This window comes from Tyto alba, unplaced genomic scaffold, assembly GCF_018691265.1.
Source record: "Tyto alba isolate M040663 unplaced genomic scaffold, T.alba_DEE_v4.0 Super-Scaffold_3, whole genome shotgun sequence".
Taxonomy (NCBI): Eukaryota; Metazoa; Chordata; class Aves; order Strigiformes; family Tytonidae; genus Tyto; species Tyto alba.
The window spans coordinates 887,140-899,141 of NW_024881304.1; the positions used below are offsets into that span (position 1 = coordinate 887,140).

A 12,002-nucleotide genomic window follows, 5' to 3' on the forward strand; every position below is an offset into this window, starting at 1 on the left:
GCCACAAAGCAGCCGTGGGCAGCGGCGGAGGCTGCTCTCCCTCACTCGCGCCGTCGTCCCTTCGAAGGGAGCGCTTGCAAGAAGCCATCATCTCACTGTAATCTAGCTGGACTACATTCCCCTTTTAACCTCTGCCCCCCGCCCCAGCCCTCCCCCCGCCCCCGGTCCTCCCAAACTGGATTAACAAAAGTCATCCCAGAGTGGTGAGAAACACCAGTTATGAAGGTATTTGCTGTACTTGTCCCGGTTGGCCTGGAAGCCACCCACAAACCAACAGTGATTCTCTTGCATTCAGCCATTTGCTGAGATCATTAAGCCAAAATATACATAATTTTTAGTGAAGCCCCTGTGGAAATCCCATCCTTTGCTTGCCGGAACATTTTCTTTCTGTGAGTACCTGCGTCCACCCCACCAACCTCCCAGGCACTCTGCGGGGCCAACGTGCAGCAGATCCAGCCCAACAAGGACCAGGCTGGGCCATGTTGCCCCCACCCCACAGCCCCCCACGATGCCCCAAGAGCCACGCCGGGGGCTGGCGGGGGGGCAATAAGACCACCAAGACCAGAGTGCAGAGCAGCCACAGCCGCTCCCCTCGTGCCAGTGGCATTTTGGCCCAGAGCAGTACCCAGCCTTCGCCTGCCTGTCCCCAAGAGCATAAACCTCCCACCAAAGGGAAGGGCTGAGGGCTGGGTGCCGAGGTGGGGGGCAGCTGGTGGCCACCCCCGAAGCCTCTGCGGCTCTGCCCTGGCCTACGGGACTGTGCTCAAAAAATCTTCCTTAGTGTCCAAAAACCTCAGTTGAGAGTCCTGTGCTGCTGGCCTCAGTGTCACCCACAGCCCCACCGCTAACTGGCAGCTGCTTCCATCCGGTCATTTGGAGACAGAAATTCAGCGGCAAAAGGAAAATTTAACCCGTGCAGGGAAAGCCCCTGGTCCAAGCTCAGGAAAAGCAAGGTTGGACCCTCTGCAGCAGAATCATGGGCTGAAGAGGAGAAAGGTCTGGGGTGGGCAGATGAGGGGGAGAGGGAGTCCCACAGGAGAGGAATTTTAGGGCTCAGACAGGTCCCCCCACTCGGAAAGCCCCTGGATAACCCGCATGCCCTCGTGGCTCCTGGGGGGTGGAGGAAACCCTTCCCACAGCGCTGTGGGAGAGCAGGTGCCTCTGGCCGCCGTGGAGCAGCCCCGGGCACTGCCAGCCCCCCGGGAGCCCCGTGGCCAGGGCGTCACGGCTATCTCTGCAACCGTGTCTCAGCCGAGGCTCTGACGGAGCCCAGAGGACCCGGCCCCTTGTTAAGGGGGTGCCCAGGGCTGGTACATGGGGCAGAGAGGTGACCCCCCACCCCGCCGTGCTCGGGGAGGGCACCGGGGCACCGTGCTGCAGCTGCCCCCAGGCACGGCTGTTCGCCACCAAGGGGGTCGCATCTGGGGGTCACATCTGGGGACAGCCGCATCACGAGACGGCAGCGAGGGGGCTCCAGGCTGCCACGGGCATGCAGGAGCCAGGAGAACCCTCCCACCTCACCCTGGTGCCAGGACGTTAACAGCCAGCCCGCGGCACAAAGCGTGAGCCCTGCGGCAGCCGAGCGCCGGCCGCCTCCAGCTCCTACGGCCGCAGGGCTTGGGCTGTGCCGGGGAGCCCCGGGAGGACACCAGACAGCAGCAGGGGGCTGGCTCGGGAAGCCCCGCTGCTCTCCTGGAGAGGCAAAGAGGCAGAGAAACCAGCACGCGGCCACAGGTACCGCACCCGGAGCCGCAGCGCCAACTGCCCCCCAGCCGAATCTTCAGGCCTTGGCCCAGCACAGAGCCAGAGAAAAGCCTCGTTCCCAGAGGACCTGGGAGGGTCCCTGGGATGAACCCCGCTACCCTGACCCCCACCAGTGAGAAGCAGGGCTGCGGGAGGGCTCTGCTCACGCGCTCTGGCCTCCCACCACGTCTCAACGCTTGCTACTCTGGACAAGGAAAGCCCTTGCCTAGATCCATTCCCCAAATCCACCGGAAAACCAACAGCCTCACAGGGATGCAACGGACATCGGGGCAAGCTCGTCATACAATCAGTGTCACAGGGTTGTGCATGAGGTGGACACACAGAGCACAGGAGGGCATGACTCACAGATGCAGCACTGTCAAGTCTTTGGAGAAACTTGCATGAACACCATCAGTTAATTTGCTTTGTTACTTTTGTGGGGGGGTTTGATTTTTATTTCCATGGTGCATCCAAAGACAAGTTGTCCAGCAGTTTGCTCAGAACCCCTCGGTTTTCAACTCCTAGGATATGTTAAAGAAGAAAGCACTATTTTAATGTTTGTTTTTTTTTAAAAAAAAATAATTAAAATAATTTGCATAGCTAAACTGTTGATCTAAGGCTTCTATGAATGGTGTGGTTATGTTTGACAGACAATGTCCATTAAACAGAGAAAGACACTAGGAAAGCCCCGTAACATTTTTTATTATGTTTTTATAACACATGTGTGCACACCCCCCCCTTTCTCTCTCTCTCGGGAAGGGAGGTCCCCATCTTCCAGCACCCTGTTGATGGAGGATGTCAGGACATCCTGCCCTTTCCTACCCCTAGTTGGTCCCAGCAAACACCAGTGACTGCAGCTTCCACAGCCCGAGAGGTCCCCTACGAGCTACCACCGCTCCAAAGTCCGGGCCACGCTCCTGGGACAGCCCACACAGGCAGAGCCCCCGCGCCTGGGGACACCCAGATGTGACCCGGGGGTTCTCCCTCCTAACGCGGTCACACCCACAGTCACACACCCCCGGGGAGCCCTGGCCCCGAGGCGGGCAGCCAGCGTGGGTGCTGTGGGGGCTAGGGCCAGCCTCTGCACCCGCGGCGGAGCCGAGTGCCGCTCCCCACCCGGGGCAAAGCGCTTCCCCGGCAGGAGTTGTGTCCGCCCCGCTCCGCACGCCTCGCTGCCCTCCTCCTCCCTGGGAACGAGCACTGGAGGCTCCCGCACGTGCTCCTCCACCTGCCCCAACACGACAAGAGGACCCCCGTCCTCCCTCGGGGGGTGCTGCACGGCACCCGGCGCACCTCCAACCTGCTCTGGCACGATCCCCCCCCCCACGGGGCACATCCAGCCAACACGACACGGGCCGGCTGCAGGCCAACCTCCGCAGCTGGCCGGGCTTCTAGGCTACGCTTCGGTCAACCAGGCTGCTTCTCCCCACACAGAGAACCCAACAAGCAACCACTGCATGACGGAGGCCAGCATTTTATTTTTTTTAATAAGGAAATTAATTTAAAAGTAGAAAGAATGAGTCCCCCAAACAATAAATACTACACCTTCATGAAATAAATTAATGTGGAGATTCTGTGCAGGGGGAAGTCGCTCCAATCACAGATTCAACAGCAACCGGCACTGGGTCCAGTGTCCCCTCCCAACCTTCACTGCCTGGTGCTGTTCAGAAGCAGCAGTGAGCCCACCTACCCCTGGATCTGGTGGGCCACGGCGGGGTGAGATGTGGCCTTCACACAGCCTGGCAGGGCCACGGAGCCGGGGAAGTCGCCAGGATTCCCCTCCGACAGCCACTGAGACGCCTGGGATTGCTCCACTCATCTGGCACACAGAGCTGGCGTCAGAACCACCGGACCAACCTACCTCGGACAGGACCCTCCAGAAGGGCCCCGGGGAGCCCCTGCCAGAGCCCTGCCCTCCTTGCTGCAGCAGGAGCCTGCCTGGAGCCCTCGCTCTAGTTTCATGTGAAAATTCATGTGACAAATTGTTTGTGGGGTGTTGTTTCATTTTTTTTTTTTTTTCTTTCTTTTTTTTCCCACCCCCCCCATTTTTTTTTTTTTTACATCATTTCCCCCCTGCCCCAACATACACGACGTAGAAGGCCCCGCCCCCCCCCCCCCCGCTCCCTCCCCAGTAAAAACGCTTCGTCCCCAACCTCTGCTGGAGTTGCCCCTCTGGCCCACGCCTCCCAGAGTGAGAGAAGTTCACAGATAAGGCAGTTCATGTGAGAGGGAGCTCGGCCCTGCCAGCGGTCAAGCCCATGCCTCCAGGCCTGAGAAGGGCACTGACTCGCAACACCAAGCCTCCCCCTTCCAGACAAGACAGAGAACAGAGACAGACAGACAGACAGAGCGTGGAAGGGAGGCACTCATATGGTTTGCATTGCTGCTTCCTTCCTCCCCTGGTTCTCGCTCCCCCCGGCCCTCGCAGGTCCACTCTATCCCCCTCCCATCTCCCAGCCCCTAATACAATTCAGATCCTCGACAGCTAAAAAACAACAAAACAAAATGAAAAGAACAAAACCACCCCCACGCCACACCCTTTGCATCCTTCTCCACCCGCTGCCGTGGCCCAGAGGGGAAATCCTGACTCCCAAAAAGGTCCTGCAACTTTTGCCTCCTGGCGGAGCTGAGACCAAGCAGGAGCTGGGCCCGTTATTTCCCTGTGATCTCTATAACATCGTCGTCTTTGTCCTCGTCATTAGAGCTGCATCCCACCTCTGGGACCTCCTGGGGTTCAAACTGAGGCACCTGGGACCGAAGGAGGCCCCCGGCCGGGTAGCCCGAGTGAGGGGACATGTAGCCAGGGTAGGCAGATGCCATGCTCCTGGGAAGGCTGCTAGGCAAGACAGGGGCTGGGAAAGGAGCAAACATCCTGGGCTCGGGCAGGAGTGACTGCGTGAAGGGAAGCGAGTAATTGGGCAGCACCCCCGTCAGAGAAGGGTTTAGCATGAATGAGGGGACGCTGGCGGTGGCTGAGGTAGCAGCAGAAGAGCTGGCGGTGCCGGCTGTCAGCAGAGGGTCAGTAGTCACAGGGAACACCAGATGAGGGTCTGGGAGTAAATTGGGCAGCTGGTAATAAGAGGAGCCAGTGCCCATGTACAAGGAGTTTCCTGGTTGGGAGGCAAATGGATGGGTTAGGTTGTGGTTTAAAGAGACAGGAGGCATGGCGAACCCACCAGAGACGGGGTACCCGTGTTCGTACGGCTGCACGGACGATGGCAACTGGCGCTTCTTCTGCTGCCTGCGGGCCTGCTCCTCCGGAGCCGATGGCGAGGTTGACTTGCGCTTGTTGCCCCGTAAGTCCAACACCGAGTGGGCATCGACGTGCTGGCTGGTGGCCGGCAGGGCTGAAGACACGGAGGGAGCCGTGCAGTGAATCCCCACGCGCTGCTCGGCTCCGCGGGCCGCCAAGCCGGGCGCGTTGTCCACGCGGGCAGGGTGGCCTGGAGCGGCGTTGGTGCTGGGAGAGCTGTGCCGGGACTCCCGCGCAGCCGCTGCCTCCGCGTACTGCTGCAGTTCGCTGATGATCTCGGGGCTGTCGGGGGATATGGGCCGAGTGAGCTCCTCCGCGCTGGGGAGCTGCGGTGATGAGGCACTGTGTCTGCCATTGCTTGTGGACTCCAGCGAAGAGCTCTGGGAGCCTGAAAACAAGGAGAGGGAGCAGGTGTGAAAGGCAACCTTGGAGAAAAGCCCTGAGGGCCAAGAGGCAACAGTGAAAAGGAAGGTGGGGATATCGTGGGGAGATTGTGGGTGAGTTCTGAACACAGGCATGATGGAAGGTGGGGTAGGAGAACACGTGAGCGAGCCCTGCACAGCACCCACAGGCCCCCACCTGAGGCAGCTGTCCGACGGTCTTCATTGCCCTTTGGCTTCCCAGTGGTCCGGATAGCAAAAATCCGCCCATCGCTGGTCCGGATATACGTCCCTGGAACAGAGGGAAAACAACTTCATTGAGGGTTTCTAGTCTCAACACCAGACCGTGGATCTGCGAGGCTGCTCAGGCAGGAATGGGGCGGCCGTGCAGCATAAGGCCAGCCCACAAATCAACCAGGGAGATCATGGTGGGGCTTCTGCCCCCTTCCTCACTCCTCACTTCCTCCCTTTCAGCTTTCCCGGGTTAGAGCTCACTCCCTCCCAATGTGCTGTCGGTGGGAAATGTGGAACTTCACGCCTGGGACTAAGTTTGCTCTGGGAGCACCAGGAAGTGTTTGGCTATCGCAGTATATGCAGTGGGCGCTGTGAGAATGAGACACCCAGCCACCAAGTTCAACATCTCCTCTCAGAAGCAGGAGCAGCCACACCTGCAATAGCCCTGACGCGTCAGCTACAACAGCACACCCAAAGCACGGGCTGCAACAGAGCAACTACAAAGCCCAGATCTCCTCCCCTTCTTGTTTCTTTTCCTCTCAGGGGACCAATTCATGCTTTTACATCCTCCTCTTTGCTAATTAACATTGGCTAGGACCCTATCCACATCTTACCAAGACAGAGAGCCTTACCTTTTGTCCCTCGGATGATGTGGATGCTCTCACCAGCACTGATTCTTGCCTGTACATCAGTGGATGTATTTGTACCCGGAATCACAATATCTGGCAGTGGGGAAAGAAACAGAACAATGTTTGTGAAATTACACGCCAGCCACAGTCAGGAGCAGGGAGGTGCACCACCAAATCCCTTTGCTTGAAACACAGCCGTCTCTCCTGTGCGCTGTGCTAGAAGCAAGCCCTGGGTTTCTTTCTGAGCAGAGGCAGCAGAGGCTCCAAGGAAGCAAAAGCCACGCTGCTCTGGCACAGCACCTCCCCTATCCCAAACAAGGACAACTGGCGACAGTATTGCAGGCCCTCTCACGGGGAGTTCACACCCAGCAACTCACCAGGCCCACGCCCCTTGCACACCTGCAGGGAAAGTCCTCCAGGTACAGGGGAACCACTCAAAAGAAGAGAAGCAGTATCGGTGGCTCTGCTGCCTGACTGCCCATAGCCCATGTGGACCCTGCTCCTCAAAATCACCACGGGCATCACAACTCAACTCACTGTGAGCATCAGCAACTCACCTGTGGTGGTGACAATCTTCTGCACAAAGACACCGGCTCGCTGTAGATAGTTGATGGGGAAATTGACAGCGGGGTTGGAACTTGAGGTTGATCCTGCGCTGCCCATGGGGACATGCCGGGGCATCATAGGAATGGGGGTGGATTGAACTGGGCGGACACTTGCCACTGGCTTGTCCTCGCCCTTGAGGGCTGGTCGCCTAGTGAGAGAGGAGGAGGGAAAACGCAGTGACCCCACTGACAGGGCTAAGCGTCCTCTGCCCCCTCATTTCAAGTCTACAGCATGGGAAGAGGGGGAAGAGGCAGTACTCACCAGTTCCTCTGGCTAAAGGCAGGGATGCTCGTCAGACTCTGGTCACTGGCTGGGTAATACTGTGCGTAGGACGGCCGGGTGTAGGGGACGGATGCTCGTTTTTCCTCCTCATAGCTCTTCTTGGCTGCTTTCTTCTCTGCCTTGGTCAGCTTGTGCTCCTTCCGGTCGATCAGCAGTGACTCATGCTGAAAAGGCTCCTGCAACCCCACAGCACTGAGGCTTTGACACCAACACACCACAAGAGGGAACCAACATGCCCCAAATGGCAGCCACCTGGTCCCGGCACCAGCACGGTCACCATCCTGGGCTGGAGCGGGGAAGAGGGGAGTTGGGAGGCAAAGCTGGTCATGGCGATGTATGTGTGGGGGCAACGTTGTGGATGTGACCAAGGCTCAGCTTGAAGAGTGACAGAGTCAGCTAAGCCACCACTCACCATCACTAAGCCTACCCAGCCAAGGCCATCGCTTACCATGAGCACACGGCAAAATCCAGGAGCCAAAGGGGCAGGCTAAGAGTGCAAGCACAGAGCCTGCCGAGATGTCACACAGCCACCAGAGCCCCACGGCACCCAGCCACGGGCCCACCCTGCAGCACCACCCTACCAGTGAAACTTCACAACACAAGCAAGTGTTGGTGTTTTAAAGCCATTCCAGGAAGAGAGCTGGCCGCAAGCTGGGATACGCCACTGCCACCTTCCTGCCCAGCACCAAGTTGAAAAAAGTGGTGCCCTACAACCTGCTCCCAAATCTGTTCAGGAGAGCTGTGGCTCTAAATGTGTAGAAGATATTGCAGGGAAGGGCAGGGCTCTTAGGGCCCTCTCTAGAGGACTTTTTACCTACTCCCACCAGCACACCGATGCATCTTTCTTGCCACCGTGTCCCCATCACACAGCCAGATTCCCCCAGATGTCCCGCCTGCGCGGTGCTGTGCCAGCAAGAAGGCAGGTTGGTCTTACCTTGGTGATGAGGTGAGGATACTTGAGACAGGCTAATTGAAGAACAGACTCCTTCATCTTGCTTGGATTGAGGGAGAGCTGAGCGGGGTCGGATTCCTCTTCCACAAAATGCAGCAGGTTCTCCACTTCCCGACGGGTGAAGTTCAACACTGGGTTCAGATCATCAACCACTCGATCTGGAAAAGAGAGGGAATGGAGTGAGCAGAGGAGGGAAGAGATGGGTACTGCTGCCCTTCCCACACTCCTGCCTTAACAGAGCTCCCTCCTTGCAATCTGCACAGTCCCCAGAAGCCTTCTGCAAATGTCAGGATAGGAAGAAAAATCATCAGCCATGTTCACAGCTGAGCCTGTTTGATCAAGTCAGGCTGAAAAATGCCTTGTGCTCCAGACTGCACAGCAATGCAGTGCAGGTCACTGAGTTCCTGGCATGCAGGAACATGAAGCTAGTTACGGATGGTGCCCCATCTCACATCGCAAGGCTGAAAACATACGAGCCCCGGGACAGAACTGCATCCACATCAGTATGTGCCCTCCTGCAAATCCCACCAAAAAGGCTCAAGTTAATCACCAGGTGCTGAAGTTTACAGAACTCCGTTGAGTCAAAAGCTGAGAGAAGCAGCCACAGTCCCTCCCTTAAAAGAGCCTGGAAGCTTTCCTTGGATGTTCCTTCCTGCACACAGGGCAAATGGGAGCACATGGAGAAAACATCTGTATCAGGGACCCTCCTGGAAGCCAAATCAGCTGCCAGGGGACTCCACCTCAAGTGCAAGACACATACTGAGCTGATCACACGGGCTGCTGCCTCTGGAGTTGGGTTTTGAGACAAAGGAGGACAGAGGCAGCAGAAGTCTTTTTGGGTCACCACAACCCTCAGCTGCATGCTCTACGAGAGCAGCTTGACAGCTGGCACAAGCCAGCAGGAAAGATACTTTTGGTACAAGGGCAGGTCAGAACTGGAGTGAATTAATTATTCTTGGCTCCTAAGTAAGCACTGTCAGTCAAAGGTATCCATATATATTTTAATGTTACTGTTTTCCTTCTCTTGCTGCTGGAGAAATGGAGGTGGAGAGCTATTTAATAAGTAATGCCCAGTTTAAGACCAGTAATACCCCAGGCATAGGGGAAAACAGGATGACCACCCCCCAAGTCTTCAGTCTCTTGCAGCAGCTGGAAGAGTAGCAGGGAAGGTAAACAGCACTACATTGGACTGGTAGCACAACCCTGCTGCAGGATGCTGTCTCTACAACCCCTGCAGCTCTCCCATGAATTTCTTATAGGATCTCATGTCACTGCCAACTCATAAACATCAAACGTAGCCCTAGGATAGTGTGTCTGTCACTTCTTTGGCTGTGTGGTTTTCAAACTCAAAAGAAGAAGTTAAGGAAACCACAGAAATAGGACTTAAAGGAGAGAAAGCCAAGAGTGGAGTGCCGTGTCCATCCACACTTACCTGACATGCCCTGCTTGGAGATCTGACGGTCATAGATCTTCTTCTCAAGGGTGTAATCAGAAACCAGTCTGTAAATGTGGCACGGCTTCTTCTGCCCATAGCGGTACACTCGGCACACGGCCTGGGCGTCATGGCATGGGTTCCAAGAAGCATCAAACACCACCACTCTGTTTGCTCCAATGAGGTTGACACCCAAACACCCAGCACTGGAAATTAAAGGCAAACTTAAAATTGCTGCCTTGGCTAATTTTCAAAGCTTCTAGACAGGGACAGCCATCACAGCCAAGAGTCCACGAGGTGTCTAAGGAAAGTTCTGTCCAGTCATACAGGCAACTTCAAACCCATGTTTGGCTTCCAAGACTGCTGCTGAGTTGTTGCAGAGGACAGGCTAAAATCCTACACCCCTAGGGAATTCAGACGCAGATGGCATTATCATCCCATAGCGTCCTGAGGGCATGTTATGAAGGAAGTTAAGAACTGAAACCCCATATGCATACAGAGCATCAGTGGGAGTCCTCCACTGTGCCTTTCTGCTTCAGCCAACTTACCGTGTGGACAAAAGGAAGAGCCAAACAGAGGTGTTGCTGGGGTCATTGAACTGGTTAATCAGTCGTTCCCTTTCTGAGGCAGAGGTGCTGCCATCCAGCCCTGAGAAGGAAATTAAAGACACATTTAAAAGCTCTGTACATTGGGGGGAATTTCATCAGAACAAAACCGCTTCCCAAACACTGAGCTTTGGCACTTGTTCACAACCAATTCTAGATCTTCCTCAAATCCTGCACTCCAGGATCTTAACTGGACCACTCTGTACCTAATTTTCCAAGCCAGGCAGGTACAACAGAGCCAGCCAGGTTGGGATATATTCAACTGAAAGATTGAGTAAAACATTACTCAAGCTTGGCAAGGCCAAGACTGGGAATGCTACAGCATACCTAGTCCATTAAAGCTCCATATTAGGCAAGACAGACAGCATGCAAGAGCAGCAGGCACAAAGGTCTCACATACGCTGGAAGCTCGAGGAACCAGGAGAAAGCAAAATTGTGTAAGCCTTTGGCAAAACCTCATAGACTGGATCTGAGCACAGAGAGTACTGGTCTAAATGAGTGCAAGAGGGTGTCATCTCTCTGTCCCTGGGCAGCAGCTTGCTTCTGGCAGCTCTGCAAAAATCAGGAACACCATACCCACCGCTCTTCCCAGTCCTGGCCTGTAAAGTGGCCACACAAAGCAACAATCCATGCAACAACCCCAGAGCAAGACTTAAAGCTAGGGAAAAGGGGAAGAGGAAATCACAGCCCCAAGCTAGTGAAAGCATTCCACAGTGATTCTGGTTTGGGATGCAAGATCTAGAAAATAGCCAAATAGGGAGCAAAAAGTATCTTTTACAACTTAAATAAGCACTAGTGTGTGAGATGTTAAAGGTGTCTAACACCTGAGTAAGATGTCAAAAAGAGGATTTAGAAATTATCTGTTAGTTGCTATCAATCCAACACCGTCTTCCCAAGCAACTAAAGAACAACCTGAAAGAGATCTCTTCAGAAGAATGCTTCAGAAGAGCATTTTCACACCCAGGGACAACTACAAGAAGATGGTGGGTGACTTTCAAGAATTAGTCTACCACAGAGGACCAAACAGCATCACACCAAAGGAGAAGAAGATTGGCTGCACTCACTGTAATAGTTGATGTTTCGGACCCAGTTGTGAACTCCTCCATCTGAGCCTGGAGGACTCGGCATTGGTCTCTCTGCCAAAAACTCTTCAATGACAGATAATGTGGACAAGCTCTGGCTGCAAAACCAAGATCTCTGTTCAGGAGAAAGCCCCCACAGCAGCAAAAGTGGAGTATCAGAACTCTTCCCAAACCATGACAGTATTGACAGTCATCAAACTCTGTTTGTGGCAGCATACCTCTCACTAGTAAACTTACTAGTGACAGAAGTATAAAATCCATGGAGGAAAACCAGGATCTAATACAACAAGGTAGAAAAGGGGAACTGCCACACCGCTCACCCTGTGTAACAGCCTCCTAGTACCAAGAGAGGTTCAACCACTCAAACATCTAGTGACTGTAGGATCAGCTGTTGTTATTTTGCTTACCTGAAGACCAAGATCTTGTCTCCAAGCTTCACACTTTCCTCAATTAGGTGGAACAGTAACACCATCTTGGGTGAGTTCTCCAAGACTCCCGTCTGGTAATTACACAAGATGTCTTTGGCCTACCGAGAAACGGGAGACTATTACAGGTGGAGTTGTTCATTCCCTGTTTAGTTCAACAATCCTGTCTCAAGGTGAGAGAAATAAGTCATTGCAGAGAGGTTATATGCATCCAGTTAGGTCGAGGTGACAATGTTACTCACAACTACTGCTGCTACCTCCCATTCCAGAAGCTCCAAATGACAAACTTGGAGTATGGATGAATGAGCATCCTCTCAACTTCTCATGACTCTACTCTATCTCAAGACCTTTCCTCCAGCCCACTAGATTTAACACCATC

At 54.7% G+C, this 12,002-nt stretch overlaps 1 protein-coding gene across 6 annotated transcripts in view; it reads right to left on the reverse strand.

Moving 5' to 3' along the window:
• Positions 1–2,175: 2,175 nt before the first annotated feature.
• RAD54L2 (RAD54 like 2) overlaps positions 2,176–12,002 on the reverse strand; it is a 68,547-nt gene continuing 58,720 nt past the window's right edge. For 5 of the 6 annotated variants that reach the window (XM_042799379.1, XM_042799378.1, XM_042799381.1 and 2 more), the window contains 10 exons: positions 11,606–11,724; positions 11,181–11,296; positions 10,060–10,159; positions 9,512–9,717; positions 8,062–8,237; positions 7,107–7,303; positions 6,797–6,993; positions 6,243–6,332; positions 5,576–5,668; positions 3,874–5,384 (listed from right to left, as the gene is read on the reverse strand). In XM_042799379.1, the coding sequence (XP_042655313.1) occupies positions 4,396–5,384; positions 5,576–5,668; positions 6,243–6,332; positions 6,797–6,993; positions 7,107–7,303; positions 8,062–8,237; positions 9,512–9,717; positions 10,060–10,159; positions 11,181–11,296; positions 11,606–11,724 (2,283 nt within the window). In that variant the 3' untranslated portion in view covers positions 3,874–4,395. Of the gene's footprint in view, positions 2,265–3,873; positions 5,385–5,575; positions 5,669–6,242; positions 6,333–6,796; positions 6,994–7,106; positions 7,304–8,061; positions 8,238–9,511; positions 9,718–10,059; positions 10,160–11,180; positions 11,297–11,605; positions 11,725–12,002 lie in introns of those variants that run through there. The other variant, XM_042799383.1, reaches the window with a different exon arrangement.